Source organism: Lagopus muta, chromosome 15, assembly GCF_023343835.1.
Source record: "Lagopus muta isolate bLagMut1 chromosome 15, bLagMut1 primary, whole genome shotgun sequence".
NCBI classification, from domain to species: Eukaryota; Metazoa; Chordata; class Aves; order Galliformes; family Phasianidae; genus Lagopus; species Lagopus muta.
Window position 1 is genome coordinate 7,139,692 of NC_064447.1, and position 27,712 is coordinate 7,167,403.

Genomic DNA, 27,712 nt, shown 5'->3' on the forward strand with positions numbered 1-27,712 from the left:
GGTAATCTTGTTCATGCTTGCTCTTGAATTGAAGCACAAGTGATGATAAAAGCCATGTGTATGAGTATCAACAGCACCCAAAAATCCAGCAGTAGTAATTTGGTGCAGTTTTTTTCAAGGTTGCAGTATCCTCTGCAGCCCAGTTTCTTCATCCAAATTAAGTTGCACCAAGTCCATTGGAAAGCTCATGTTAGCTAACTCTGAACTCACGTAATTGTTATGCCTCATTAATTTGGTTTGTTTATTTAAATAGGCTGGTGTGTTCCTGAAATCAGTAATCTAGCATTTAAAAAAAATTTCTGATCACATCACGGTTCTTTGAGCAGCTGCAAGCACGAACTGCTCCATTGCTCTTTTGTCTTTCTCATTTGAATGCGATGGATACCTTACAAATGAACAGAGCTGGAAAGGTGCTTAATTTATGAACCAAGACGTGCCTCTAAATAATCTCTAATTAGTTCATCTATGACCTGGCACACGGCGCCTATCTTAGTCTGGGCATTGCAAGCCATTAGTAAACATTTTAATTGTAATAATTGCCACTGGCAGCAATTATTTTCAGAAGGATGGCTAATTTCAATCAGCAGAGGGTATCTGAAATGTGAGGAGTACACGTCCTGTCTTTTAAAATACACCAACAGAGCAGCTGCACAGCGGCATGACGAATGCACAGCTTCACTTTGAAAGAGCAGCGCTGGCTTTCAAGTTGAGGACATCTTCTCAAGCACCTGAATGAAGACAGATTTGATGGGAACAACCAAACGTGCTGCTGGCCCTGGAGCTGCAGGACAGGCTGCTTTTGGGCAGGATGGATGTGAGATGCTCCAGGGTGGGGCACACGTCAACTCATCCGCAGTGCCGCTGTGCGATGCTGCAGCTGCTCGCCTCAACGCAAAGCTCGTGCTGTGGGAGCTGGGAGGAGCGCCGGCGCCTGGCCGTGCTGCCAGCTGCGTGCTGCCAAGCTGGGACGGAGCTGCTGCTGTTTGTGCTGCTGTGAGCCGGCTCTGCTCCACTTCTGAAAGATGGGAGAAGCGGAACGCCCATCCAGAAATTCAAAATTGAGTGTAGGACTGTGGTCAAATGCTGCAATTAGACACAGAGATGCAGAAGAGGAATAAAGTACTCCATTATTTCTTTGTTAAATTAACTTTTCTTCCCTAGCCCTGTGATGCTTACTGGTGAGACGTCACTTGCAGTGTTTTTCCCCGTGCACTCAGCGTGGTTCTGTCGTACAGGCACTTTAGCACTGAATTAATTGCTATGTTAATGGATATCTCCAGTCCATTAGTAAATTAAGACCTGATGCTAATCCTCTTAGGGGGGAGCAAAGAGAGAGAGTCTATTCAGTACCAAAGCATTCAGTTCCCTACCAATGGACTCCAAATGTTCAAAGGCAGGAAGGGAAGTACATCAAAGGCACTATAATTTGAAAAAGGTACAGGAAGCTGATCTCAAGGCCTGCCTGCTTTGCAGGCATTGTTGCAGAAGATAAATTCTTTTGAATTCATTATCAACCAATCACTATGGACTGGACGTGGATGGGCCTCTACCACCAGTCTTTTACTTCAAACAGCATCCAACCACGCGGTTTTAACTTTTTCTGTCTGGCACTTGGAAGGATACCAGTAGCCTAAAATATCGTGGGGATATGACTGCAATGAGCGGGATTGCCCTTTGTCCCAGTCTGACGGATTCAGTCATCCTTAGGCTCCAAAACAAAGTCTGGACAATCCAGTGACATGAGGGTTAGGAAAACAAGCGTGTAAGTGAACAGTGTTTTTGACTCGATGCCGGTCTGCTTTGGGCCTTGCCAAGAGGTGCTTTTCTGTTCTGTGGCTCCAGATGAAGTTTCCAGGTGTTGGTTTCGGATCACTGAATCTCAGCCAGGTGAGGGAGCCCAGTTTGCTGCTTCTGCCTGCTGTGCTCACAGCCCCTGCACCCTGTGGGTCAGCACTGCCCTTGGAGCACATCGAGTGTAGGCTTAACTGGGGTTACGCTGCTTTGCATTATGGAGATGTAAATAATTGTATGTTCTGACCTGATCACGCTTGACTTCTGCCTGAGCATTACTGTGTTCTCCCACCACTCCTAAGTAGGTTCTGCTCTATAAATATAAACCAAGCTTACACATTTTGCCTTTAATAGTATATGAAAATGAAATTTGCTCTGTAAGGGATGCAGTCACAGATCAAAAACTGTTCATGTGGGTTTTTCCACTCTACTGGCAAAAAATATAACAGTTAATTAGACTGGAAAACCCAAAGGAAAGTGAATTCAGACAGCCAATCATTGTATGGCATGGAAAATATCTCCATGACAACAGAAATTTACAGCACTTTGGTTTTAATATATCAAAGGATAAGGGTAATTTTGCAGGCCCTATGCAGAAGATTTACCCCTCTCTTTCTCTTGATGGTCCCTGGATTGAATGGAAGCCAGGCTAATATCTCAGATATGAAAGTGAAAGCAGGATTACAAAGCCTATAAAATGCTATAAATGTAAATGGACCAGCAAGGTGAAAACTTGCCCTGATGTATAGTACAAACATTTTTGGCCTTTTTTTTTTCTTTTTCTTGCAAGATATCGCAGTATATCACAGTGATTTATTCCTTAATGTTAATATCGCATACTTGACTAGCACAGGGCTCAGTGCAGTGTAAGTATCACTGGCAGTTTCCATCCCAAGCAGCATGGTGCACCTCCTGGGGACATCATTGCTAATTGCCATCTCTTGGTGCTACTATGTTATATCCTGTAATGAGATTCCAGGGTGAAAAAGTATTTAAAAGGGAAAGATGAGTTTAGAGATCATGGATATATATCCAGAAGTCTGACCTACGTTCCCCTGCTCATAATGAACAGGAATATAATGCTTCCATTCTGCAACGCTTCCATTAAATTCTGCATTCAGTGTAGTTTGTAAATGCATCTGCATGCATGAATGTCTCTTGAAGAAAATATCGTACAGTCTTTAGTAAGAGATGAATCAATTAGAACAGATTTTAGAATAGATATTTCATTAGTGATTTCACTGCAATTAATTTATCTGAATTTTCAGCTAAAAATCAAACTGAAGAAGGATGGTATTGATTCTTGGCAATATTTTAAAAATATTAAAACTGATAACAAAAGGATTTCTGTTAAATTCTGTTTTGTACCTGGAGAAAAAAAATCCTCCCAGGAAGCACATCACTTTCAATTAGCTCCAACAGGACGTTCCTGTGCGTGAAAGTTGCTCTGCTCTGCCTGCAAAGAGCTCATCTCCTGGTTTTGCTCCCTTGAGCTTGTTTTGTGTGACACCTTGCAAACTGCTGGGTCTTGAACTCTTGGGCAGCACTAACTGGGAGTGGGAGGGAAGAAAATGCTGTCTGTAAGTGCGTGGGAGCAGCACAATAAGGGATAACAGTGGTGTTGTTCTTTTTTTTTTTTGGTAATACCATATGAAAGTGCTAATAGGATCATTCTTTTGTGATGAGTGGTAAATATATTAAATACAAATGTTAATAGGCAGCATGAAATTGCTAACAAAATAGAAAATTACTAATAAGATCCCATGGGCCTCATTTTAATATTGAGAATGCATCTGGATTTTAGAACCACCGTCCTTCCTGAGTGCATAGAATGTGGTGGGGCAGTAAACAGAGGTGGGTTTGGTGCAGAGATCAGAGATCTGTTTTAATTCCTTACACTGGTAGCCTGTAGCACCTGGAAAATGAGTGCTACTGTGCTTTAGAATAACCAAAGCAGGGCTCAACGCTTTTAAGAGAAGCATTGGAAATTCCTTTCCTAAAAATGCACCACCCCAAACACAAATGCATTGCACAGGGGGGAAGCTGAGAGCACAGGCAGAAAGACCAGACAGTGCTGAGAGAGAGAACTGGTAAATGGAGACAAAGGAATGTAAAATACATAGCAAGTAAATTAATTGGATAAACAGTAGGGCCAAGAGGTAAACCAGAACAGAGACCCGTGTCTTGTAATAATGCTTTCAAAACTACTTGGATTAAAGGAGAAAGTAGAGATCAGACAAGCTAATTAAAGTAGATGCCAACCTCAAAGGATAATGTGGACCTTAATTACTTACTCTTACTCCTCCTTCTCTTCTTAACTAAGTGAATTTCCCAGCTGGTGTTTCTGACTTTTGCCAGACAGGAACCAGACTGAACTTTTCAGCAAAAGGAACTGGCAAGGTCCTGCTTCTCACCACGTTCATCCTTCCATTTATCCTTAGCTTTTAATTATTTTTCAGCCTGGTCATTTAGCTTCTCCCTTACTGAAAATCACTTAAGGAAATATTTGTGGGCAAGGCAGGGACTGGCTCAGATGCTGTAAGGTCCTGTACTCCTTCCAGTCAAGGCAATGTCCTCTTGCCAACCAGCTTAGGGCTCCTCAGCTGCTGGCTTTATCCAAACCAAGGTCCTGTCACTGTGACTCTCATACCCCATCTCAGCAAGATTTTGTGCACTTAACAACATTCACTTTTGGGCTTTGATGTTCTTCCTTGTTGTGGGTCACTTCTACATTTGGGGTCATTTTGGAGGGTTTCCATCCTCCTGGATGCAGTGTCCAAAGGCTCAGGGCTGCATTTTTTACCTTCCAACACATTGCAAGTAATAAGTCTATCAGAAAAGCTGAGATGACTTGAAAAGCCTCATCCCAAAAGCAGGAAAAGTAAAAGTTCTATTTTTTTAAATTTCTCATAAGTAATAAAAAAGAAATGTCAGTTTTGTATTTGGTGGTAAAATATCCCTGTAAGTGCAGATGTGATTTGTAGTTCTGGTGGATGGAGACAGGACACCAAAGGGCCTGTGTTGCTATTACAGAGCTCAATAGCTGCTCTATCCTTCTAGATCTCTGGAAAGTGACTGTGGGGCCGCTTGAGGAGCTCTTTAGGGTTGATGTCCTGCTGTTCTCGGAGGGCTTCCTCTTGGTGATCACCCAACTGCGGTCATCCTCTTTTTCCTGACTCTCTAGGCCCCAGTTTTGACAGGAGAATCAAATGAACGGATCCTCTTTCTGTCACTGTAAAGGGGCTGTTAATGATGGCCCCCAGTGATTCCAAGGGAGGTAGATAGGGAGGCACTCGTGGAGGGCAGAAAAGGAAACGGCATGCAGGCAGAAATAAAGGTGTGGGGAATGGTGTTTTGAAGCAGAAACAGGAGAATGAAATGAGGACCAAAGTGTGTCCAGGTACAGGTCCAAGGAAATGCATGGTATTGCTGTTTTCATCCATAACTTTCAAAGCTAGATTTAAAAACATAAGGTAGAAAGTGCTGTAAAAATCCAACAAGATGATTGCACCAAAGGGAGGCTATGGCACAGCCATTGCCTATGTCACATTCCAGTTTGAATTTATTTTATAAGACTAAAAGATGCTGAAGAATCACAGCCTCTGTACGGGAGTAAATGGGAAATGTATGCCAAGTGTGTCTCAACAAAAAATTACCTCTTCAATGGATTTGTGTTGTAAATGAGTACTCAGTCCACTGATAAGATACAACAAGTTGGAACCACAGAAATGATTCAAGGAAAGGTGGTGTTTTCCTTTTCTCTCACAACCTGCTAACAGAAATACTGCTCTGCTCGGGGTAGCAGCTATAGCAACAGTAGGATTTCTCTGGGTAGAGGTCAGAGAGTGTAAGCTGTTTTTCACTGCTGATCTGAACATGCCATCTCCACAATTGGCTATTATTGGCGGTGCTGGAAGTCCTTTCCTGTGATTATGTTTAATGTGGGGCTTGAGCAAGGCTGAATAATTAAAGCTGTCAGCAAAAAATGAAGTACTTGTATACCTTTGAGAACAATTTAAAAATCATTTGCAGTCTCATTTTTCTTGAGAAAGTTATTAACAAAAGAACTGTCCACAGGATGGAGGAAAGCAGGCTTTGAGGGTATCTCTGTGTCTTTTCCACTGCACAGAACATTCTTACCAACGGCAGTACTGTGAAAATCCCTCTAACTGAGTAGACAGTGTTTCTACAGGTGTGTTGGGGGTGAAAATCAAACAGTTGTCAGCTCAGTAAAAGGGCACAGAGCCACTGGCCAGGCAGAGGGGGTTGCCTGTACTCAGCCATATTTACTCAGTGCCTGGCTTTAGGAGTCAGAGGTACGTGATGGGTTCATGTCTTCGTGTCCATAGCCATGCCATATTGCTTGCTGTGCTTTCCTGCTTTTCAAAAAGCAGCCTGTGTACCACCAGGATGCAGGTGGTGGGAGGGGTGGCTGAATTTTGTCCCTCAAGTCTTATGAGAAGCAGTTGAGGGGACTGGGATTGTTCAGTCTGGAGAAGAGGAGGCTCAGAGGAGGCCTTACTACTCTACAGCTCCTGAAAGGAGGTTGTGGTGATGTGGGAGTCAGCCTCTTCTGGTTAATGGTGAAAGGACAAGAGGTGATGGGCTCAAGTTGTGCCAGAGGAGGTTTGGGTTGGATATTAGGAAAAACTTCTGCTCAGAATGGTGAAGTATTGGAGCAGACTGCCCAGGGAGGTGGTGGAGTCACCATCCCTCGAGATGTTCAAGAGCAGCAGAGATGGCACTGAGGGACATGGGTCAGTGGGCAATATTTGTGATAGGTGGGCAGTTGGACTAGATGATCTTAGAGGTCTTTTCCAACCTTAATGATTGCATGATGCTAAGGTGCTCTTGCTTGATGAACAGAGTTTCCCATTTGTACTTCAGTGTGCTTTTCCTGTTGTGCTGTGAATACAGCTATTCTCAATTTTTTGGGGATGTGCTCCTGTGAATATCCAGCTTTCTCTGCAGCCTCAGTGATGATGCTTGAGATTAAACTTTGAACTACACCTGCTCCAGACACAGCATGCAGGAGGAAACAAAAGCCGTGTCAGTTTCCCTGCTGGTCTTTCTGTACATGTTGCAGCAGGTGTATTTATACAGCCTGGGCTGTGGGTTTGCTTTAACAGTGCTTGGCATTACTGTCGGGCTGTGGCACTGGCTGTCTTGCAGATCACTGGGATCTCACCGCCACTCACTGCTCTCATTTGCAGAGAGGGGGATGCACATGCAGCTTTTTGGGCATGCCATAACATAACCTCCATAGAGAAGAACTTCTCTGAGGTTCCTTGCTATCACGAATTGGTGCTCCAAGAATTCAAAATTTCAGCTTCTATATCAGCACAGTGCACAGTCGTGTTACAGTTTCTGGGGATGTGCAATCACAGAAGCTGGCTTTCTGCAAGCACCAGTTTCTCATACCAGTGTTTCAGCAGGGTTGTGTGAAAAATGTACTGCTAATTTGCCAAATACAGGAAAAGATAGCGCTGATGCCTTCTGCAGAACATTCTGAGGCTGGAGGGTTCTCGTGGGGCTCTCTGATAGAAATGTTACATTAAGTCATTTTTTCTTTCTATCTGTCTTATAGGATATCTGCATCGTAAAGGAAACACTTGAGCTGTATGCTTCCATACAACATCACATCTCTAGATCAAGCTGAATTTAAGGACAAACCTCTTCCCTGGGTTGCTTGCATCAAGCTGCGCAAATCCTGATGGCCTTAAGCGAACCTACCTGGTCCCAGAGGAGCTACTCACGTCCTGCATTGTGCAGGTTTGTATGAGACATTTAGTTGAACAAAGACATCAGAAACCTAAATAATGCCTGTCTGCAATTATGTGTCCTATGTGAGCATTGCAGCTCAGCAGGAATGCTGGTATTTGCATGCACAAGTGCCCTATGGATATTAGACATCTTTGTGTACCTGCAGAACCCTGTGCTTCATGTACCCATTCGCTGGAACCCAGCTCTCGTGTGGCCATCAGCACAGGCTGGGGGAGGCTGAGACAATTCCTTCTCTTCAGTTGATGGAAGGAAGCAAATAAGTTCCCTAGAGCCAGAGCTGCGTGAGGTTGCCCCTTGTGTTGGAAACTTGTTTTTATCTGTGCTGAGTTTGGGAAGTGACTGCATGCTCAGAGATTGAGGTGGATTTCATTGCCAGCCTGTTTATGTTTGTGTACAACATGGAACAGTTTAATGTTTGCTTTTTTGTGAGGTTCAAGTGTCTGCTTTTAATCAGATTGCCTGCAAGCATTTGGATTTGCTCTTGCATATGGTAACCAAGTTCCATATGAGAACTTGTGCCTTCTAGGGGTCCCATTCCTCCAAGGCAGGCACACTGCAAGCTGCTTTTCTCTTTTCTCCCAGTTTGGGCCTGGGGTTTTATTCCACACTACCCACTATGTATATACTTTATACAGTCTTGGTACAAATAAATGTACACATATGGAGTGAAGCTCCTGGCAGGGTGGTGCAGGCATGGAAGAGAGGCTGTTGTTCTGGGGATAAATATGTCCTGTGGATGTGGCACAGAGCAGCCTGCAGCTGCTCGCCGGAGGCTCTTGACTTTCATCTGTGATCATTTTAGCTCATGAGTTCTGCTCTCTTCTCTCCTCCATTCTTTATGTGCTATTATTGTGCTCATTTAGCTTGTTGAGACCTTACAGCAAAGTCTACTTCCATACAGATGTAAAGTATGTTATATGAATTTAGGTTATGTTTTACCTGACACAGTGCAGCAGTCACTGACTGACTCCGTATCTATCTGGATTGTTAGCAGTGTCTTCAAGGCCACCCTGCCTCCTAGGCTGGCACTTCTAGAGCATTTGGATCTGCACTTTACCTTGGACTTGTCCTCAGTGCACAGATGCCATAGCACTGCCTGTGCAATGGAAACACTGCTCCTGGCTTCACCCCTTTCTTTCTCTGGGGCATTTTCACCATCTTGGAGATCAGTGCAAGCTGCTGATTGATACATTGCTAGGAACTGCTAAATAAAGCTTTCATTCTTGAAAAAGGACATAATTTACTTCTCTTTTTCTGCTTTGATTTCTTGTTTGGTACAACTTATCTTACCTCCTCTTGGCATTGAGCTGTTGCTGGGTTTTGCATACAGATGTGTATTCATATTGCATTGCTGCTCTGTGCTGCATCCCTGCAAGGGAATCTGCTTGCTACTGGGATGGCAGATGCACAGAGCATTCAGGTAAGGAAGATTCATCCTCCTACTGTAGGAGTTCCTCACAATGGCAAAAAATCAAGGCAATAAATCAAGTGCATACATATTAGCATCAAAGCCTAAACTGCAGGGCAGGAGGAAAGGCCACATATTGTTAAATCTCCCATTATTTATTGCTTTATCAGGCAGAGGTATTATTACACTGTAAAGGATATATATGTTTCCCATCACAAGGAGGTAGGAACTGCACAGCAGCAGCAAATTAGGATATAATTCGGTGAGATATTCCATCCCACTGGAATGTGGGAAAGATGCCTAGAGATGGGAATTTGTGCTCCTGGTTATTTTTTTTTTCTCCTCTCTGTCTTTTTAGTTACCTAGAAGAGAACAAAAGCTTTACAGCATTACAGTGTTTGAGGAAATGGGGATCAGCTTTTAGTCATAAATAGGGAGTGTTTGGGAAAATAGAAAATGGCTGTGAGACATTCCTGGAGAGGTTCAGTGTTACAGAGCTGTGTGCAGTGAGGGTTATGTTTCCATTTGTATTTTAATCTGGACTCTGATGTCTCTGTTCAGTGGTTAAATGGAGAAACATGACAGACTTCTGTAGGTTGAGCTGGTTCTGAAAGATGAGAAGGGGAAAGAAGGAAATGGTCTGCAGTTCCCATTTGGCATGAAGAAGGTTTAGTTTTTTCTTGCATTGAAATTAAAATTGTCTTTTTTTTTTTTCTTTTTGTCTTTCATCCTTTCTTAAAACAGAAATTAAACTATATTCCAAAAGGCCTGCTTCAAAACCCAGCAGCAAGGCTAAGGGCCTCAATATCGCCTGTGTTGTCTGAGGGGGAATAGCCGAAGGAAAATGTTCCCATCCTGTTCTCAAGACTGAAAAGCAAAGATGTGCTGGAGACCAATGACAATAATTGTAAGTACAGCATAAACATATGAACGTTACCCAAATTCCAGGGTGGTGAGCCTCCACCCATCCACCCGCCCTCCCTCAGCCCAACGTTAGGCCAGGTGGCTGAACACAGTAGTGCAGTCCCGTGGAGACATTGCTCCTGGCCATGGGGAAAGCAGATGCATTTGCTTCATGTTAATAACTCACAGGAAGAAAGCTTTCTATATTATTTCCCCCCTCAAAATACAGCTTGGAGAAAGCCACAGCTTTTTGTGGCTTCACATAATGCATGTGGATGTCAGGTCTGGTTGCTGAAGAGCGTGCAGTTAAGTAGGACTTGAGGAAACCAAGCCACGGAAGTTGTTGGGGTTTTGGGGGGCTTTTGTTTTGAACAACAAGCCTTTAAATGTTGGTCATCTTCTTATAAAGCGGCACCAAGTCATTTCCTGCTCCTGTGAATGGGAAAGCCTCAGGATTCACTGAGGAATGAAAATGGTTGATATTTCTTTATATTCTCTTTCATCCTTTTTATTCAAAAGTGAAAGAATTAAAATAAGTTTTTGTAGTACGAAGAACACGGATTCTACAGATGCACTGTCCTACAAAGGTTCTGCAGTGCGCAGGGTTAGGCCTGGAAGCAGCAGCTCTCTCATGAGAGCATCCACAATCAGCTCATGAAAAAGAATGATCTTTTCCCCTGCACTGTGCAGCCCCCTAATCTAATTTTGCTCTGCTGGCCTTAGGGGCTGTTTGGCGCCCCTGGGACCATGCAAGGGTTCTGTGGAAGAGGCAGATTTATGCTGTATAGAGGAGTCTCAGCATGTGCGCAGGGGAGGCTGAGCCATTGGACAGAGCAGGGCTACAAGGAAGCATCTTTTCTGGATTTCTTATATTCTCCCACCCAGCAGGAACCCGACCCTGAGGCTCCTGGGGAAAAGTAATATTAAAAGATGTCATTTCCCTTTTGGGAACTTAGTTTTGACTCTGCCCATAAATGGCAAGATTCTGAATCAAAGCTCTTCCCACAGGGAACCAAAGAGTTCAGGGTGTTTGTCTATGTCCTTGTCACTAATAAAACCAAATTGACTTTTAAAAATAGCTCTTGTGCCTTATGAAAACAGGCAAGGAGTGATGCAGCAGGCGGGGAATGAGCCTGAGATATGAACGAGGTCAGAAATATTTCTTCATCTGCCACAAGGTTCAGGGAAGATCCCTGACCTCTGCCTCACTGGGTGAAACCTATAGATATAGCACTCCTACCTGCAATGTGTGCTGGGATGGCCACTCTGAAACTGCACAGGAAAGAAGAACCTGCAGTAAAAGTGCATCACAGCCAGCTGAAAACTCCAGTAACCTGAAGAGTCACTCCCTGTAGTACGGGAGGCTCTTACAAGCAACATATGTAAATGTCCATCAGCAGGGAAGCAGGCTGAGGGAGCTCTTTGGGATGCAGTGAATCCTGTGCTGTGGGATCCACCACCTGTGTTTGCTCATGGGGAAGTTATCTCCTCCCAGGTTACTCCATGGCATGCAGCCAGGCACCTGTTTTTGTCAGCAGGAGAGTTTGCCTCCCCTGTCATGAAGTGATTGCTGCCCAAAGCCAGCTGGGAACCACTGGTGTTTGCAGGTATCTGTAGGACCAAAGCTGCAAACGGCCTGGGGCAGCATGACTGCAACCTCCTGAGGAGCTGATCAACTGTAAGTAGGAGCTCCCTGGCAAACCTGTCGTTTCTTTCTCATTAGATGTGGGTTTTGTGCCAGGATCTCCTGTCAGGCCCAACACCATATGCATTTCTCAGGGGGGCACTGGGCAGCCTCCTGCCAGCACGGAGAGCCCACAGCAGGAGCTGCAGGAGGCAGCTGCTCTGTCTTTGCTGGCTGTGCCCTGCTGACAATAGCCATCGTGGGGAAAAAAGCAAAATCACTCAATGTGCTTGGGCAACCTAATTGGGTACTCAATATCTGTGTGACGAGCTGCAGCCACAAGATGCAGATGGGCTGTTGTAGCCCTCCGCCCAAATGAAAAAAGATGAACTGCCTAAAAGCTGTGCATCAACTGCACACTGATGGGCATCTGTCAGGTATGCACCCAGTGTCCTCAAATTAAGGGTCTTGAGAAAGCTCTTGGAGTGCTAGTAGAGGAGTGGGGCTCAAAGTGCAAGAACAGAAAAAGGAAAGGACATACCTGCTGGAACGACCTTGCATAAACCCACTCATCATGCTTCAGCACCTTCATAAGGAATGTCAGTTCAGTGATGTTTCATTTATACGCAGCTAAATGAGTGCTGGTGCCGGTGGGGGCAGCAGGGAGGATGCCATGCTGCAGCACGTGGTGTGTGTGAGGGAACTGCAACACCAGCTTGCATTTCCAAAACGTTTTCTAAACTGCACCTTTTTTGGAATACAAATGCAATGCTGAAAATCACTGGAAATACAATGGCAGCTGGAAACTCTGAACAGTGACCCACACTTGGCTTGGGTCCTCAGAACCTTTCGCTTTTATCCTTTAATCCGTATCTTAAAATTCAGACCAAACGTAGAGCTGCCGATGACAAAATATGAGGCACCCATGTAACTGGTTGGACACACATTTCAGTGCTGAGTGCTCCATGCTGACTCTTTGAAGTGTTGTCCCCATGTAAAATAGTGTGAGATAATGCCAGCAAGTGACACCACTGAGGCTCTGCACACACGCAGATGCTGTGAGCCAGGTGCTGGCAATTCAGCCATGCTTGTAATTCTCTAGGGTGGGTCATTAATATTAGATGAAAGCTCAGATAATGAAAAGGGCTTCTGTAGTTAAGAGCATTTTGTTTCATCTGAAGAAACAGTGAGATTCAACGTTACGCTTCATTCTTACTGGCATTCGGTCCTCCTTCAGGCAGTGAAGTTATGCAAAGCAAGGGAGCAATCAAATAATCTGACTTTGCTCAGCTGAGTACATTCTCAGATATAAAACAAGATTTCCTCCACCCCCAAGCTGATCTCTATCGCCTTATACTGGGCATGAAGCCTGCCTTAGTCCAGCACAGGACACATGGACCACAGCAAATGGGAATAATGCCTAGAGTCTGCTAATTCCTGATTTCTGGAGTAAAAAATTTAAACACAAGCACAAGGACTTCAGCACAGCAAACTGATGCAAGGCCATCGTGTCCTGGTGCTGTGCTGCCTGGTGCACAGCTCCCTGCTGTGTTTGGCCATGACAGCACTGTCACTCATCTTTGCTTTGTCAGAATAGTTAAGAAGTCACATATAGTAAGCAAAACTCACAAGCTCCTGTTGAAACCTGTCTGAAAAAGGAATCCTTCTCATCAGTGTATTGACTGCTGTTTCCCTAACATGTATGTGTCAAAATCTGCTTCCAGCTTCCAGGCCTGGCTTTGGTGAAATCCAAATGAGAACAGGTTATCTGAGGTTCTCCTTCTACCCCATGTCACCGAACGCCTCTGCAGGGATGAGGTAAGGGAGGCTGCATCCCAGCATGGCCAAAAGTGTTACAGAGAAAATGTTGTGCTGCTCAGCACTGTTCAGCTGAGGTTTGTGTGTACCTGCACAGAGCCCTCAGGCCATCGCAGCACTTGAAGGCTGCAGACTTAGGAATTAATAGAGGAAAAGAAAGACAACTGAAATCCCCCATGCTGTGCTCCTGGCATGCATCTGAGCTGTTTCCACTTGCCCCCTTATTTTTAAGTGCTCAGGATGGGAAAAGGCATGGACTTGGTGCCATCATTTCCTACACGATTTGTGCATTCTTTACAGATGCTTCTTGTCAAGTTAAGTGGCTGATGCTGAGGTGTGTACACTACACACTGGGGTGTGTAGTGCATGAGACAGGGAGAGATTTATTAAAATTGCATTGCAGTTGTATTTTAGAGTGTGTTCTGACTGAAGTTTTATGTGATTTATATCAAATATCAAAAGAAAAAAAAAAGCAATGGTGCTTTTGCTTGGTATAGCTGCTGGATAATGCTCAGGTTTCTGCAGAGCCACCCGACTGACCACGTAGATCTTATTGTCAGAGGACACAAACTGCTGCACTGTTAGTTTCCTCTTTTCATTGGTTTTGGGTTATTTCACTATGTTAGAAGTAATCAGCATTTTTTGTTGTTGATTCAGTCAATTCGGCAGACGTCCTAAGTGAATTCTAGTGAGAAGAGGAAGCAGAGGACAGGCCGCAATCGAGCCAAAGCATCAGGCAAACAGAAATCAGCCTGCTTGTGTGAGAGCTGCACCATCAAGGTTAGTAATACTTTTCTCAGACTAGAACAGAGAAAAGGAAATCTTAAGCCTTGCAAGTATTCCTCTAATGTGCAACACCATTGCTGGCCAGTTCGTGTTTTGTTCTGCTGCACAGGGAAGCTCTGCAGGTGCCCCCCTTTTAAGGGTAGGTACAGTGCTGAGTGTCCCCATTCTTTTTCCATGCCCAGGCATCAGAAGCACAGCAGAACAAGGCAGGCAGCCCTTGCAATGCATGCAGTTTAAGGATTTCCCTCTTAAAAAAACCTCTTCTGAGAGCTCAGGAGTGATGACCTGCTGTCCCAACCAGGTGAAGGCAGCCTCAACATCTTCTTGCAGTCAGCAGAAGGAAGGGAGGGATGGGGGAATTCTGGGCTCCACTGTGGCAGTGCTGTTGTCACACACCCTGAGCCCTGCCTGGTGTGTGGCATGTAGCTGTGCTGGCTAGAGAGTGGGACTGAAAATAAACCAGTGGCACTGCTGCCATGTTAGGCTCCTGTTGGTACTCTTTGGTTTGTTTTGTAGCATCTTCAAGGCTGGATGAAGGCAGGGAGAAAAAGATTTTTTGTTTTGAGGTTGGGTCAGGAGGCAGCTGGCACAAATCAGTGTCGTTTCATTCACTGGATACATGGCATCAAGTTCACTTTGGTACTGATCAACATACATGCAGAGGCATGCTAAATTAAAAAGTATAGCATTTTGCTACTATTTAATGAGTTCTCATATTGAAACCAGTGTAATTTATGTTAATTAGCTAAACGAATGAGCAAACTAATTCAGCACTTATCCACATAAAAAGAAAGGACTGTGGTGGAGCTCAGAAAGCAGCCCAGCGCTGGCACCCCAGGAGAGAGATGGGAGGTGACTGTGTGGTGATGGGAGTGCTGCCCAGTGGGTCCCTCTGGGGGCTGCTGCCTGCCCCACCCCTGGCCACGGCCTGCTGCTGATGAGCTCATGTCCTTTTTTGTTTTATCTGGAGGCAAAAGTTATTTCTTCTTCTGAAGGGCCAGGGCTGGAGCCAGCTGCTAATAAAAGCAAACCATCAGTGAGCAGCGATGGGAAACCAAGGGATGGTGTGGCAGGCAGGGGCTTGCTTTCAATGCACAAAAAAAGTCCTTTTAAATTGAAATTGAGCAAGGAATTAAAAGCACATATAGGCGGACTTTATTAGAAAGTGAAACATTTGATCTTGGCTATTAATCTGTTGTAAGAAGACTTTCATTTCCTGGCCATATGTACCCAGCGATAGACGTTCATAAATGAGATGGCATTAAAATCTACTTTATGTTTCTAGTGAAATCTTTTATGCACGGTCTATTTATGAAAAAAAAGAAAAAAGAAAAACAGAACAATTAGAGAAGCAGACTAAGAGAACTAAATTATTATAGCTCATTAATATGTGAGAGAAATACTGCTCCAGCCTGAAGGCTGTGCACTGCAGTACTGAAGTGCCCGAGGCTGTGGCTGCTCTGTGGCCGTGCTGCCAGCTGCTTATGGCAGTGGGAATGTGAGCAGCCCCTGCAAGTGGCTCATGTAGGGCTGGGCTGCGAAGATGCAACTCTTCACAATACCCAAACCTGCAGGAACTGACCACAACCTAGCAACACATCTTGTGTCACAAGATTTGGCACTAACAGCTGTTCAACACCTTTGATGTTCTTGGTGTCCAAACCACCATTCTCTTCTCAGGTTAAAGGAATATATTTTTCTTCTATTTTTATTTATTTATAATGCAGGGCTGTGTCTTATTCCTGCTGCATTTCAAGCAGCTTTTCATTTCCACTTGGGCAGACTGACAAAAGACCCAGTAGGGACCACAGCAGCACCATTTTGGATCATATAAATGTAAAACAAATATGGGGCTGAGACTCCTCTAGCACGGCATTAGGAACCTGGCATGAAACCACGTAGCTTGAGGGCTGCCCAAAACAAGCCAGGGCTGCCAGGGGAAGGCAGAAATCGTGCCCAAGTGCCGATGTGGCACCACAACAGCCAAGGTCATCCTTCGTGAGAGAATAAAAAGTTACCTGTCTGTTTTTGAAGTATAGTAGGACCTCATGAATCTCTCACTTTTTCATCTTTTATGGACTCTTTTTTTAGAAATCAGGCTACAGATTCTTTAGTAATAGATGAAAAAAAGTCAAATATCCAGGCACTGCAAAGAAATCCCTATTGTCAAGGCAATGAAATACCTCATTACGCTTGGCTTCTTGTGCTTTCTTACTGGCACCTGATCTGCAAAACAATTTGAGTTGATACTGTGAATTAAAAGTATGCTCTACTCTGTATAACTACTAACGATGATCAGACAGATTAGGCATGGCAGATGAAAAGAAAACCCAACAAACTGATGACATTGTGATCTCAATGAGACAAAGCTATGTGGTCCATTGAGCTCATGGCTGTGAGCATGGTGCTGCAGACAGATCTTTCTGTGATGCATTGGGCTTTTTGTGCATAACCACAAGGAACGTTCAGCTCCTAGCTGAAGTTTGCTAAGAAAGCAAAATGCATGAGCACCTGGTAGCTTGATTTTTTTCTTTTTTTAAGTTAAGGCCGATGACACATTTGGAGACAATTAAAACAAAGGCTGAGCTTTTCAGCTAGGAAAAAAGAAAAAGCAGCATGCTTATGCTATATATAAATAAAACCAGGCTTCAGTACTGAGAGCAGACTGTTTTGTTATTTTTCTCCCTTCTACAGAAAATCTTTTCTTTGTGCCAGGACTAAAATATTAGCACTGTGTTCCCTCTCTGTTTCAGCAGACCTCATTGCATCTAAGTGCCAAAAAAGTGGAATTCCAGAACAGCAGGTGAAAAGAAAACAGAAGATCAAAAGCAGCTCTGGCTGCCAAGAGAACCTGCAGCACTGCTTGGGGGTGCATGAAAAAGTCACGCAGACTCCTGATGGTGTCAGAGACTTTTGGAAGGTCATCAAGGATGGGTTTTTTTTTCTCAGGCATCCCACATCAAAAAAGCAGCACTAGGAGAGAAACTCGCAATGCATCATGAGAAGCCTGTTTTAGATACACCCCGCTTGTAGGAGAATTTAGGTGTTTTCCTCAGCATAACCTATAGAAGCAGCTTTAAGAAACCCATGCTTAGACTGGAGCCTGTTAAGTGCTTATAGCAGGTGGCCATTAAACAATGGCTAATTTGTGTCCTTAACACATGTGGGGGAACTGTGGAAGAAGTGTGTCTGTCTGAGCTCATCCTCTCAGCAGAGACAAAGGACAGACTTTGCTGTTCCTGTAACCAGGAGGCCTTCACATTAATTCCTGTTGCTACACACAGCTTCCATTTGTATGTCTGTGACCTTCCTTTAGTGATGATGAATGCTTTGGGGATGGATGGGAGAAACTTCAGTGCACTTCATCAGTAGCTGTCTTTAGAAGAGAGAGCTGCAACAGGCTTTTTCTCAATCCCTTTCTACCCCCTCTGCCTACCATGCCTTGGTTTGTTTGGAAGAGGCCCAACAGCAGCCATCTGTGATTGGCTCAAAAAGTTTGGACCCGTCTCTGGGCCTTGTGGGCAGTACTGGGAGCACTGGGGTGTCCATCTTCTGCCTCCCAGTGCTCTTACTGGTGGTGACATGAGCCCTGACAAGTGCAAGCCATCATCTTGACCAACAGTGAAAGTCTCCTCTATAATTACTATGGCTGCAAAATGGAGCCTAAGAAAAGACTCACTGGGCAGCAATTAGCATCAGCATGGGGATCACAAATCAGTAATGCTTCATTCCATTTTTACTCCTAAATATCAGCAAATAATGAAGTTCTCTTGGAATAAAGACTTCCCTTAGTGAGCTTAAATAACACGTGTACATCCACTCCTAAAGACAGCTTTTTTTTTTTATTTTAAAATTCTGCATCTGAAAACACAGTATGACAGAAAGCATTTATATACAACTGCAGTGTTTTTGGTATAATACAGTATTTAGTACATCCATTTCATTTTCTGCAAAAAAATTTGCTTTATTGGACAAAAAAACCAAACTCCCATCGACAAAGAATACAGCTAAGGCACGTTGTTTTCTGCTAAATGAAAGACAAGAGGGTGCAAAAACGGGTAGTGCAATAATTGCTGAAAATCACATTCTACTACAAGAAAAGCATTCTGACTTTGAACTTTGATCACCAGTCAATTTTAAGACATTTCAATATCTCATAAAATACTCCTTTAAATAAATAGCAAAATATCTACATCTTTCAGTGTGTTCCATTTGAATTTCCAATTTTTTTTAAACTTTGCTGTATATACATGTTTTTTTCTCCCTATTCAATAGCTTACAAAATATTTCTGTACAGCTTTATGCATATTATGATCTGTAACAAAATAGTTATTTCTTAAAACTATATTACCACCAGTCTTTGAAAATGACAGAATAGGAATAACTTATTATGGACTATGTTAGGAAATACAAAAATCCAATCAACCCCAAACAAAACCAAAATAACAAAGTCAGAAAAATCATTTAATTAACTCAATTCAGTTATTTTTGTTTCACAATTCTTGCTTGCTGTGTAAACCTTCTCATTTGCCTTTGGGTTGTATATGCATCAGGATACTGAAACAGGGTAGGATATGAGATTCCTACAAGCACTGCAGCCTGCCGGGAATATTGGTGCTACTGAAACATGACAGTATTCCTTGGAGAACAGCAGCAATGAAACCCAACATACCCAAGCCTTAGCAGAAGTTTTGGCCTCTGCAGACTTGGACAACCTTTGGATAAAGCTCCAGAGGCCAGATTTTTTGGAAGTGCATTTGTAACTTTGATGGTACAGCCAGACTCCTCTGTCTTCTATGCCTACTGTTAGATTCCCAACCACCACTCAAAATCTGGCCCCTCGTGGTGACGTTCTTCACATTTTAAGACCGTACCGTTAGGAAGCATCTTCTCTCAGTTACAAGTACAAATCTGACACGAATGCTGCTGCGCTCTGCCAAAATGAGTGACACTGCTCCAGTATTTGTCTCATGCATCTGAGAGCAGTCTGTCCTGTTACAGTCTGAAGATAAATAAAAAGCTATTATGTCTGCACTTTGTAGGTAATTAAATCAACCTTCCTTATCTACCGTAAATTGCAAGAGACAGAGCTCATAATTTCCTAGGGTTTATATGAACTTCTGAGCCTTCCTTTGCCCAAAGGGAAGGTCATTTTCTTCCCTTAAAGACTGCATTTGTAAGCAATTTCTATTGTATTTGTGAAGTGTAAGCTGACAGCAACACAACTGAGCTGTAATAGAAACCTCAAGGTGCCTTTTATTCCTTCCACAACAAACAGAAAAAGTGAGCAAGACACAGACAACACCTAACTTTCTAACACAGTTTAAGGCCACATTTAGAAAGGATGAAAGTAAGGCTTTCTTTGAGGGGCTGCACACACTGAATGCCACAATGGGAACAGACACTGAGCAATTCAAAGCCAATAGGCTTCACCCAGAGAAAATCTGAACCACCACCCGAATTCTGGCCAACACGTCTGTGCTTTCTTTTGGATCTAAGTAGGAAAATAAATGCCACAGTCATCCTGCAGAATATTCCCAGCAAACTGAAGGCGCTCCCCTAGCAAGAGATTACTATCTTCTCGATTGAGGGTGTTAATTACAACAGAACCAAAGACAAGCAAAGTCATTACAATATACAAATGCAGCGCAATGAACCGCGCCTAGAATTGTCACTCTGTTATCAGAGGCACCTGTACAGTATCTTGCTGTTTATTTGGCAAGGTTACAAGTAATACTTCTAGGTTTTAACAAAGTAGAAAGAGAATTTGCATAGATTGTACATTCAGTTCAAGGAGACTTCTGGTACCTTTTTTTGTTGTTATCAGGTAAACATGTTTGCAGACACAGTGAGGTAGCAGCTGTGATAGCACCATGAGCAAAAGAAGGTAACCAAGGCAGAAGCAAAGAGCAGAGTGATCTATGAGCTACTGGTAGTAAAAAGGAGCAAAATCAACACAGTACCTGCAGCCTCACATTGTGAGGGTTAATTGCTCGACTGCAGGAGACCTAATGCTGTTGTGGTCCTGGGTGACATAGGCTGTAAGATCTCGTTGCCTCAATTTTCAGTGCTCTCAGCCTGATTCCTCTTTTCCTTACAGTGGTGGTGATGATGAAGGCCTTCAAAAGCCAGCCTGTCCCGTGCTGCACCTCTGCAGGGAGCTCTTGAACAGTCTACAGGAAGAAAGGTATTTCCCAATACAGCCCTTCCCACACTTGCTAAGGCTCTGTCTGCCATGTTGTCTGCAGCTTCCTGCCTGCCCTCTTCCACACTGGTTTTGCTTCTCTGTGCAGCGGCAGCCGCCACCCTGTGTGACTGGGCCTCCTGTCCCAGGAACTGCTGCTGGGCCCCAAAGGGCAGCGTCCCACCCCTCCAGCGCCAGCTGGCTCCTACTCTGCTCACGGATGTCGGCCAGTGCTTTCAATTGCCATTGAATATGGGTTTAATGCAGTGTCCTAAGAATCCTTAAGACTATCTTGGAGGCCTTGAATAGATGCAATGAAAGCACATGGATATCATTATCTTCTCACTGCCAGACTGAAGCTAAGGACAGTGGGACACAGCGCTGCTTTCTACCAACTCAGTCTTTGCTGATGAAATAACCAAACCCACTATTACATACCTTAAATAACCATGCCCCAAGAATTGGGAAAAGGTACTTGCTGTCATTTTTTCAGATTCCTTCACATATATTAGTAGTGAGCTGACTGAAGGCTGCTCTAAAAAGCAAACTTTTCTGATTTACAACTAGGGGTTTTGATGATGCCTAAGGGATTTGGCTCACACGAGTACAAAACTTCCTGCCCAACAGAAAGCAATGGAGTTAGCCAAGGTTCCATCTGGCCAAGTCCTGAAGCCCTGGGAGCTGGGAAAATGAGGAGGGTGTGATAGCCAGCAGCAAGCTGGCAGCTCTCTGACAGCTGTGATGAAAGAAGAGAACTGCGGAAATCAACAAAAGTTGGTCCTCATTGTCTGACCACAATTAAAATCTGGATTTTGTTTTATTTTTATCTGGGAAGTCAAAACTAAGATCTCATGGTATCAGCATTTCTCAGGCTTGCTGTGCAGAAAAGAAGGTGCTCATTTTATTCAAAGTGTTGTTGCTGCACAACCGTGTCAAACTTTTGCAGTTTCAGCACCTTCTTTGTCTTCTGCCTCTCCCTTCAGTCAGGTTTAGAATATTCCAGCTCTGACTCACTGCTCTGGTCATTACAATATGAGACTGAGACTTCGTTAATATTGTGATTAGTGCTGTAGGAGATGGACAGAAGGTGAATAAACATTAGTTGGTCCTTCTGTTGGTCTTGCAGGATCATTGTTAAGTTGTTAAACAACTACACATGCATTGTGCATTAAAGCTGATACCTAGGAAAGCCGCTCTGTAACACAAATGCGTACACCTCCATGTCTAGGCTCAGTGGTAATGAAGACTGAGCAAGAGAGAGACAGATAGACTTCCTTGTATAATACTTGCCATCATGGAGGGGTTGTTAAAATTCCCTGCTTGCTGAGAGCACAAAAAATGAAGGCATAATTTCAACTCTAAGAGGCCTTTGAATATCAGAAAATGGAAATATAAATACAATCGCTTAATGTCCAAACGTTATCAAAGAAAGAATTGGACACCTCGAAAAATAAACTGTCATGTGAGCTGTTTCTATTTGCCTCAAGGTTTAACATTACCATATAAACAGGTTTGCATATCACTAAGACCGACTTTGGATGTAATTCATTAAATCATGTATGTAGAAGTTCTGCATTTGGCCACGTTTCCTTTCTGTGTAATTCAGATTGATCACAGAAATGTTCCACGGCTACTGTGCAGAGCAGGCACAGCATTTAAATGAGCAAAGCATTACACACAGAGGGCAAATGCACGCATATGGAAACCCATTCCTTTGCCACAGAAGGGATTCTGATCAAAGCTGGCTTTCAGCTGGAGTCCCATTCAGCAAGGAATGGCCAGCATGATTGGAAAATGACACCAGCACACTCAGATGGCGATGCACAACTTGGTTGTTTTATACGAACTGTGGGCTCCTGCTCTGAATTCTCCTTTTCACCAAATGTAAGATCTGTGAAGTTATTCTCTTCTAACAATATATGATATTCACCCAGGCTACAAGTGCCTGCCATTTCAGGACCAGAAAAGCTATTCAGCAGCACCACCACAGCCACTTGGTTGGAGCAAGCTCTGATTCCTGATGGAACAAGTCTTGCATCCACAGGGCTTGCTGCACCATTACAGCACTTCCCAGCTTAGACTTATCTCTACAGGACCTCTGTCTGAGCCTACATACTGACAGCTACAGCAGATGCTGTTGTGTAGGTCCAAAGCTCAACACTCACACCAGATGACGTTCCAAACACAGCAGCTCAGCCACTGAGGATTTCAAACACATACAGTATTTACTGATAGCATACTGTCTCACCCTTTTACTTGACTCTGGAGCCCTTACTCAGGATCAGCACCCTGTGAAAGCTTTGCCTGAGGAAGGACTGCAGGACCTCTTGTTTCAAGCTGATGCTGTAACAGCAGCACTGGGAGTGCCAGCTTGCTACTCAACTTCTTTGAGCTTTTTGTCTTTCAGAAAACAAACTAATATTAAAAAAAAACTAGGATACAATGTAAGTAGATACTTCAGCAACCACTTGAGTTCTTCTCCCTTTCTGAACTACAGCAAACTAATCTGTGCCTTACATTTAGAATGACTGGCAGATTTTCTTCTAGCCACAGAAGCCTGCGTTGTTGTCACCTTCTGTTTCATCTAGTTAACAATGAGAGTTTCCTAACAAAGTAATTAAAAACACTCCTGTTTAAGAATAAAAAAGTATCAAATTTAAAAATCAAGTTATCTGCATGTGTGTGTGGATGCACCCTTACACACATGCCAATGTGCAAGACAGACTGAGCAGCCTGTGAGTACCCCAGCAGCTGTACTGAGAACAATCACTGATGGGGTTGTTAATGGTGTGCCCTAACTAGCTCTCCATTTATCCACAGGGCTCTGACTGTGCAGCTGCCATTGCCATGTGACTGAAGCCCTGGATGGATTCCTCAGTGAGGACTGGAGGCCCCCAGAGAATCTCAACTTCACGATGGAATGTTAGATTGAAAACAAGCACTGCTAAAAAAGAAAAAAATCAAAAACATACTGAGTAAGTAATAATACCGCATTGCTATCATATAAACCTGTTGGCAAACCTGGTTTTAAACACATTTGCCTCTAGAGCCAGTTGAAAAGCAGGAACATTATTTTGACTGAGATATTTCAACCAGCTCTCATTGCTACAAGCTTTCCTAAACCTAGAGCTCTCATGAGTGTCAGAATGAGGAAAAAGAAAGAAAGGGAGATGTGAGGGGAGGAAGGCCTTTTCTTAATAAAGGCAGCTTCAGTTAGTAAGATAACATAATCTTCAAGCTGCAAAAGCAGCACCTACTAATTAGTCATTGACTAAAACATAAATAATAAATACCTAAATTGTTCCTTCTATGCATCCATTTTCATGCCAGATAAACACTTCAATGCTCTGCCTTCATGCCAGCACAGCTGACACTGCAATTTCAAGTCCAAAGCAAACTGCAAGTAGCTTTAAACCAACGCTATGGAGAGAGACAGAAGGAGCTGCTGGAATCTCTGTGTCATGGACATCTTGCAAGCACTGTTTAAAAGGGAATTCAACCTCTCTGTGAGATGCGATTATGGAATGATTTAAGGGTCTATTTCCCTCCTGGTGTGGAAGCTTAACTCTCATCAGCAGGAATGAGAGCTAGACATACACACACAAGGGTAAACAGATACCTTGCTGTTTAAATCAACAAGATTTTGTTCCTAATTAACCCAATAGCACTTAATAGCTTTCTTGGGTCAAGAGATTACCGCAGCAACAACAACAAAGTGCATGTTTTATGTAAATGCAAAATGCATCTGTTGGAGATGAATCTACATAAAACTTATATTATACGAAGTTCTTGGAATATAAGAAAGTGAAGTCTCTTGATGCTGTAGAAAATGCAGCTAAAAGTGATGCAACAGATTCCTATTTCAAACAGGAAGCAGCCTGCTAGAAACTCTAAGGACAGGGGAGGGTAGAGTTTTCTGAGAGAATAAAGCAAGAGCACTGAGAAGCAAGGTATTGCTCTCCTTCATGTCCAGCTTTGGTCAGGAACTCTGATATCCTGCTCAGCTTTCTAGGTGCCCTGACAAATTTTAATACCCTTCTTCACGCAGAGCTAGCAGATCTGAGACCAAAGGAGGATATTAGTGTTAAGACTTATTTGTCACTACTTAAGGAAGAAATGTGTTGCAGATTTAGGTTCCAATCTTGCTCTCACTGATAAAAATAATCTCCGACTCTAAACCGCAAGGGCAAATGCCACTGTTTTACTGGTACTGAGCAACTCCACTGCTTGAGAAAATACAGCAAAAGTAAGCAGTCACTGCCCAATCTACGCCCAGTGATACACACACTTCTGTGCAGGAAGTCTGCAAAATACGGAGTGCTGGTGAGCTTAGAAAGACCCTGCACATTCCAAAGGTCTGAATCCAGACTGCTTCTTGGTCTTTCAAAATAATATTTGAAGTAGCCAGATCCTGAACCTGACTACATGAGAAATGAAAAGCTGATGCTGCCAAACACCAGTGCCACGTAGAGTTTATCACGAAATTGGTCTGAAAACCTCTGAATGTAATCTGAAGGCCCTTGCTTTGGCTCACATTCCCTAACTAGGATGACACAGACAGCACAGCAGTTAGCTGTGTCCAGAATTACTTTATGTTACATACAAAAAATAATAATGAGGGTGTACCATAATTATTTCACGTTCTGTAAGGTAATCCGGCCATATGGGATACAGCCTGCAGTAACCAACCTCCCCAGGAAGCATAAATAGAAGGGAATTTTGCTGTGATTTATTTATGGTAGCAAAATAATTAAAGCCTATGAAACAGCAGAGGTACAGACAAATTTATTTTTAAAAAACACCACTTTCAGCAGCTGTTCCCTCACTGCCCTCTCCATGGCTCACTGCTGCTGCTGCTTTGAGGCCCACACGTTGAGCCAAGCCACTCCAACGGAACTGATGGAGAGAGCAGTGCCAAAGGCCTTGTCAGATTATTTTTTAAGAAATAATTACATTGCAATATGTAACAAAAAAGTATAACGTTCCCTTAGGTGAAACCTAGCATGAGATTCGTGTTGGAGCAAGGTTCGATTCCCTTTTAAGACCCTATGCCGAAGGAGGCGTACTGGCTGCTACCTCAAGCGACCATCGGGTTTGACGGGGCCCAGCTCGGACTTGGGGTCGGGGCTCAGGGAGCTCCAGGCAGTCTGGGTGCAGGCCTGCATGACGGGGCAGGCGGTGGGGCCAGTGCTGCAGATGTCCACGGCCGACCAGACGCTGCTGACCAGTGAGTCCACCCAGGCGTCCAGCCGGGCGCCTACCAGCGCCGCGTTCCTCTTGGCCTGATCCACGCGAGCAGCGCTGACAGGAATGTTTAAGACTGGGTTCAAGCCTTGGAAGCTCTGCTCCATGTATGCATTCTTTGGAGGCCCGCTGTGATATTTCATGGCTTCCTCTGGAGAAGGCAGAAACAAACCACAAAATTAGAGTGTTGAAGAAAACCTTTGGGGTTTAAGGGTTCAGCACAACTAAAAGGCGGGCCCAGCCTCGCAGCTCCTGCCCATAGCTGGAGCCTGGGCAATGTGCAGTTCCGTCCTGTGAGGAACTTATTTTGCATTCAGGAAAAGCCGATGTTGTCTCTCTCCCCAAGAGGAGGCCTGCAGATACGCCCTGTTCAGCTGGTTACCCCGCCAACATCCACACAGACTGTGCTTTGAAATGAGGGAATGGCTGAAGGAGACCCGAGGTGAGAGTGTTAGAAACTGTGGTCAGACTTCAAGTGTTATCAATGACTTGTCTAGCAGAAAGAGCTCAGCCTGGTTTTCTTCTAAACAGATTGCCCTTCCCTTGTTACGGAAGTCACAACTCTTGTACGCAGTATCTGCCTCCAGAAGCCACGTGGTGACACTGCCGGCACTGGAAGGACAGCAACCCGGCCTTGGACTGACCAGGTAGGGCTGGTGGAGCTGCGACCCCAGTAGAATTGCTGGAAGCACTCCAGTCTCACTGGGAAAACGCTCTCTAAAGACAATCATATTTCAAGCACTTGCACTGAATAATGGATCAAACCCATTTCCCTTGCATTGTGGTTGCTTTTCTTAGAGTAACTGCTCTACCTCAGCCAAATGCAGTACATCGTTAGAAAAAATCACTGTCAGAGTGCGTAACACCTTCAAAGGCCTTCAGACCCTCAGCCCAGTCTAAGGCTTGCTGACTTCTGGAGGTAGCTGAGGTGCTACTCATACGCCCAGAATGTGAGCCTCCACAAAAATTCACTCAGTGCCTCTAGGGAGTAAATTCTCAACTCTTTCTTTCTGTTCTCAGCTGACTTCTCTACCATCCTTGTTCCCGGCAGCACAGAGGATATGTTCAGCTCTGCCAACATATACAGTCTAAAACACAAAAAGGGCCCATTCAGGGCACTCCAGGCTAGGAAAGCCACTGGGTTCAGATATCATTTAGAGGCCAGGAATTACATATTCACGTCTACAATTCCTTCCACATATCCTTGCTGCTCACACTGAGCCCTTTCTTCCACACAGAGGACAGCATCTCAGGCATTGGCAATAAATCAGTATGTTGATTTAGAGGGAAAAGGGACACTTAATTGGAGCTCTGCTGTTACATTTGCAAAGTCTTTAATGTCAAATGCAGCGCAAGTCCATTACTTCAAATCCTCAATTAAATTAGTTCAGCAGATCCCCATCGCCATTATACATGCTTTGACTATTCCTATATTCTATACCTATCTACTGCCTGTTTTCCTTTAAATGAATAGACTAGAATAACTTCTAGTCAAAAGGAGTTTGTTCCATGCACTTATGTCAGAAGTGTGCTCTGCCAGAGCTCTACAGTTTAAGAAAGAGAACGAGTACACATGATTAAATTTCCTCCTTTGGAAGCAATTAAATATGGAAGATTGTTTGTCAACATATTAATTAAATAGGAGTATTATAAGTAAAAATCCCCAAACAAATAAGATTTGGCATTGCTAGCAGGATCATCTGACTGAAACAGGCAGCTCAGAGAGCTTGCTGAATTAAAAGCTGCTGTGCATGTGTTTGCTGTGTGGAACAAGAGAGAAGTTTTTCCAGACAAACAACAGGATGAAACAGAACTCGCCCTGACTCAGATTTTTCTCAGCCATTCCCACCTGCACACTGCTGTGTGGTTCTACACCACTCAGTGAGTGCTGCACTCTGCTCCAGAACCAGCTGTGCTGCATGGATGTGCCAGCAGAGACAGTGCTCAAAGTGGATAAAGGAACTGAAGGGAATCCTTTGTTTTTAAAATAACCCAAACAAGTATTATCAGGCAGAGCTGGTTAACAGCAGTCAGTGCAGAGCTACGCATCAATAGAAAACTCTAAGGGTTCAACCCAGAACCCTCTCCTTAAGCCTCCACATCTTTGTTCAAGAGTTCACAAGAGAAAGTAATGACCTCTCCTCCCTGTTCGCTGCCCATGCTGCTCATT

General features: G+C 43.8%; 1 protein-coding gene and 1 long non-coding RNA gene across 5 annotated transcripts in view; one reads left to right on the forward strand and one right to left on the reverse strand.

Moving 5' to 3' along the window:
* Nucleotides 1–20,302, forward strand: part of LOC125700715 (uncharacterized) — a 141,645-nt gene extending 121,343 nt beyond the window's left edge. Inside the window, exons 3-8 of one of the 2 annotated variants that reach the window (XR_007380029.1) lie at nt 7,379–7,563; nt 9,728–9,890; nt 13,235–13,328; nt 13,986–14,108; nt 16,871–17,034; nt 20,215–20,302. This is a non-coding gene — a long non-coding RNA (uncharacterized LOC125700715). The remainder of the gene's footprint in view (nt 1–7,378; nt 7,564–9,727; nt 9,891–13,234; nt 13,329–13,985; nt 14,109–16,870; nt 17,035–20,214) is intronic. The other variant, XR_007380028.1, reaches the window with a different exon arrangement.
* The window catches only part of XYLT1 (xylosyltransferase 1), a 151,839-nt gene continuing 142,061 nt past the window's right edge, over nt 17,935–27,712 (reverse strand). For all 3 annotated transcript variants that reach the window (XM_048961815.1, XM_048961813.1, XM_048961816.1), the window contains exon 11: nt 17,935–25,693. In XM_048961815.1, coding sequence (XP_048817772.1) covers nt 25,371–25,693 — 323 coding nt within the window. In that variant the 3' untranslated portion in view covers nt 17,935–25,370. The remainder of the gene's footprint in view (nt 25,694–27,712) is intronic.